This window comes from Trachurus japonicus, chromosome 13, assembly GCF_045865225.1.
Source record: "Trachurus japonicus isolate A0001 chromosome 13, Traja_1.0".
Taxonomy (NCBI): Eukaryota; Metazoa; Chordata; class Actinopteri; order Carangiformes; family Carangidae; genus Trachurus; species Trachurus japonicus.
The window spans coordinates 24,885,944-24,889,606 of NC_140919.1; the positions used below are offsets into that span (position 1 = coordinate 24,885,944).

General features: G+C 45.1%; 1 protein-coding gene across 2 annotated transcripts; it reads right to left on the reverse strand.

Annotated features, from left to right (window-relative positions):
- Nucleotides 1-452: 452 nt before the first annotated feature.
- LOC146976024 (uncharacterized) lies at nucleotides 453-3,455 on the reverse strand. 2 transcript variants are annotated; one of them, XM_085795539.1, is made up of 2 exons: nucleotides 3,319-3,455; nucleotides 453-2,762 (listed from the first exon to the last, which is right to left on the reverse strand). In XM_085795539.1, exons 1-2 carry the CDS (start codon nucleotides 3,349-3,351, stop codon nucleotides 1,503-1,505), a joined length of 1,293 nt encoding a protein of 430 aa, XP_085651665.1. In that variant the 5' UTR covers nucleotides 3,352-3,455; the 3' UTR covers nucleotides 453-1,502. The 2 variants fall into 2 exon arrangements, with proteins under 2 accessions (XP_085651665.1, XP_085651664.1); XM_085795538.1 differs by having other exon boundaries at nucleotides 453-2,765.
- Between the last annotated feature and the right edge of the window lie 208 nt (nucleotides 3,456-3,663).

Below are 3,663 nucleotides of genomic sequence, written 5' to 3' on the forward strand. Positions count from 1 at the left end.
CGTCTGCCGATCCTGGGTGAGGGATCCCTCCTCTGTTGCTCACCCTGAGGTTTCTCCAATTTTTCCCTGTTAAAAAGGTTTCCGGGGGTTTTTCCTCAGAGGATGTGAGGGTCTAAGGGCAGAGGATGTTGTTATGATGCCATGTAAAGCCCTTTGAGACAAACTGTAAAAATGGGCTATACAAATAAAATTGTCTTGCCTTGCCTTTTGTTAAAGCCACTCACTGTTGACTGTATCATTCCCTCAATTACTGTATATTGTGCCAGTATTAATTAACTCTCACTATACTTTTACTCTTATCCTTGAATTCCCATCAAATGTCTGCTCAGTATGGCTGAGTAAGAATCTGTATAGGTGAAAATGCAAGTTGTAACTAAGTGGCCTGTATGTTTTGCTCAGTTGGTCTCTAGTTCTCATGGGTAAAAAGAGATGAGTCATGTAGTAGAACAACATACATTCATTTGTTTATTCAGAAATTTATTCTGTTCCTTGCAGGAAATTAAAAATATAAGATTCTCTTTTTTACTGCTTTTTCTCACATTAATATTTCACAGACCTTGAAATATTTCTCCATAAATAAAGTACAAAATACATTTTTCTTTTCATTAAACACAAATAAATATCATAATAAATACATTAGTTTAAGTTAAACACAAAGCGACCAATAACCATAAGGAATACTGTGGTGTTAAAGTCCCTGAACCAGGTTGTCACAAACAAACAAGGGACATTAGAAGATGGGGTGCAAGAGAATGTTTTACCAAAAAAAAAGAAGAAAAAAAAAAAACCTCAAATCAGGTGTGTCAGGACATTCAGATCTAAACTCACTGACATACGTTTTGCCGTTTGCAAACTTTGATCTTCCAGCATTCTGAAACTCATCTACACTTGCACCCCAGGTCTCAGAAAAATGACGAGGTTACACACATTCACCCACACATGCGTATTTACAGACACACACGCATACACACACAGATGCATACATAGCCAAGTGAAGTATGAAGCTTTGGTTGCATGCTACTGGGAGAGTGTCCCCCGTTTGAATTAGCTGTAAAGTGCATATCACAGATTAAATGGCATCAATGACACACGTCAGGTTTCACTGATTAAGGCTACTGAATCAAACATACTGTTCATGGCACTGAGAGTGAAGATCCTATGAGAATCTTTAAGGCACCGGAATTAATGGTTAACAATCTATGCTAACTGTGAACCAGACTATTTACTGGTGTTGTCAAGACCTGCAGAGGACTTAGCTCCTATGGAAGACCACATACAAAGGTCCAATATGCTACACAATATTCTTATATATAAAAATAGAGTCTGATAACATTTAGCTACTAATCTCAGTATGTGTAGTTTGTCCATTGTTACAGATATAAATTAATTTTTAAGTGTTATTGAGTCATTTAGACCTGATTCTAGTTGTTAAGTAAAGTCCAGATAGACCGACACAGCTAGCCAAGTGTCAGTTCTCTTGTGTTTGTTCCCTTTGGATCCACTTAGTCGGACAGGGACAGGCGTTCAAACACAGTGAGCCTCTTGGTGGCTGATCCATCGAATGTTGGAGACTCGGTTCCACTGGAGCCTCCGCTGGAGCTGCTGTAGCTGTCCTCCAGGGAGTCCTCAGAGGAGAACCGCTGGAGTCCAGGCTTCACGAATGCTCCGTGGCCTCCAGTACCAGGAAACAGCATGTTGTCATCCTGGTGGTGGAGCCTGTCCTCCTCCTCCTCCATGCTGGTGAAGATTCTGCTGTTGTTGCTGTTAAAGTTGTTTCCATGGCCACACACACAGCGCGAGGCCTTTGGCTCCAGGATGAGAGGAATGTTGTGGATGTCTCCAGTGCTGGCACGGGTCTGACGGCTGCCAAACTGGAACGCCGCCGCCTCCCTCTGCAGAGACTCTGCAAACACCGGGGAGAGGAGATCAGCAGGTGGTGGAGAAACAGAGGGAGCACGGCTGAACCCCATGATAGGATCATTGAGAGATGGAGAGAATGACGGAGGAGATGAGCTGCGTGTAGAGCCGAGGAACCCGGCAAAGCTGACACTCTGGCGGAGTTGGTGGCGTGGATTCTGAGCACCGGGAGCTGTGTGAGTTGGCTGGCGCTGATTGGGGAAATTGGCAGACGTTAACGGACCTCCGCTGATTTTTTCCTCATGGATGAAGTGGCAGCGAGAGCCGTAGGGGCAGTAGCCAAAGTTGTAGAAAGTTCTGCAGGGCTCCGTCTTGTACTTTGGGTGGCGGAAAAGTCCTCTCAGCTCTGCCTCCCCGTGGGCAAACTGGCACTTGCTGCCATACTTGCAGCTGCCAGTCTCCTGGAAGCCACGGCACAGCTCAGTCTTGTAACGGTTAGCCGACAGCATCGGTGGGACCTGGGCCAGGAAGGTAGATGAGGGAGCGAAGCCCGGCGGGGGAGCCACAGCGGTCGTAGCGGGGACAGAGGGGAAAGCCTCTAGGTTCTTCAGCTGCCCGAAGGAGGAGAGCATGCTGCTGCTGGACTCGGTCAGGCTCATGGAGCGGTCAGGTCTGAAGGGGGGCTGTTTTGGTTTGGACATGGGGCCCTGGCTCCAGATTTTCGATGACCAGAAAGGGCTGCCATTGTCGTCAACGTTGACATGCTCAGAGCTCAAGCTGTGGCTCAAGGATTCAGGAGGGGAGGGCGGAGAGAAGGAGGAGGCTGACCGGTTCAGCCGACTCGGCCCTGGGGCTTTGGTCTGTGTAGACAGTAAGGCGTTCTCCATGGACAGCTTCAGAAAGTTCTGCTGGACAGGATTTGAAATCGTTAAACACTCACACTCATTTTCCAAATCAACTATCAAAAAGGGTTCATAATACACCGTGTTCATTTGCTTACAGAAAAAAAAGGCATTTACCACAAATATTTGCATAGAAAAACTACAAAACAAAGTCATTAAATAACAACTGTTCTAAATGTTGTAGATGAATTATCTGCAATTTAAATGTAATCACAAAATGAGAATTAAATGCAGGTCGTTTCAGTTGCTTCTCTTTTTTCTGTCCCTCTTGAATATTTTTGTGACACTGGGAGATAAACAACGCAGCACGGAGTCTCTGCATTTTCTCATTAGTACTTCAATCTTAAATTCTGAGGCTGAACCGAGTGCTACTTTCTCTGTCAAATCTGCGATTCCCAGAGGAATTAAAAAAAACAAAAAAAAAAAACGAGCAGGCGCAAAAGGACGGACTTTATAGGATACGCACCCAGCCCAACTTTACGAGTTTTTTCAACTTTCCAAAACAGAACAACCACAACCACAACAGCAACACTGAAAACACCCAGAAAAGTCGCCTCACCTTTGTGAAAATGTCGTCAAGCATTTCGGACATGCTGTACCTCTTTGGCCCAGAGTAAATGAAAAAAACAGAAGAGGAAGATTAAGGTCCGATCCAGAGTTTACTGTTCGTTACCTGCGACCAGACTGAAGTCAAGTTGTGTCGAGGCGCTGCGCCCCGCTGTTATATATGAGGTCGAGGCGGAGTTTCCACTCGCTACTCGCTATGTTCCCGGATATGTCCCACCCTCCGACTACTCAGGTTTCAGTGAGCTCACGATGGGCGGATAGTACAACAACAACAAGCCAAAAAAAAAAAAAAAAGAAAAAAAAGAAGAAGAAGAAGAGGGAGAAAAGAAACCAATGT

What these genes read in the sequence shown, in the direction of transcription:
- LOC146976024 (XM_085795538.1), bottom strand. Translation starts at nt 3,351, where the DNA reads ATGTCCGAAATGCTTGACGACATTTTCACAAAG. An exon ending in TTGACGACATTTTCACAAAG is followed by an intron (nt 2,766 to 3,318) that starts GTGAGGCGACTT and finishes AATCCTGTCCAG; the next exon opens with CAGAACTTTCTGAAGCTGTC.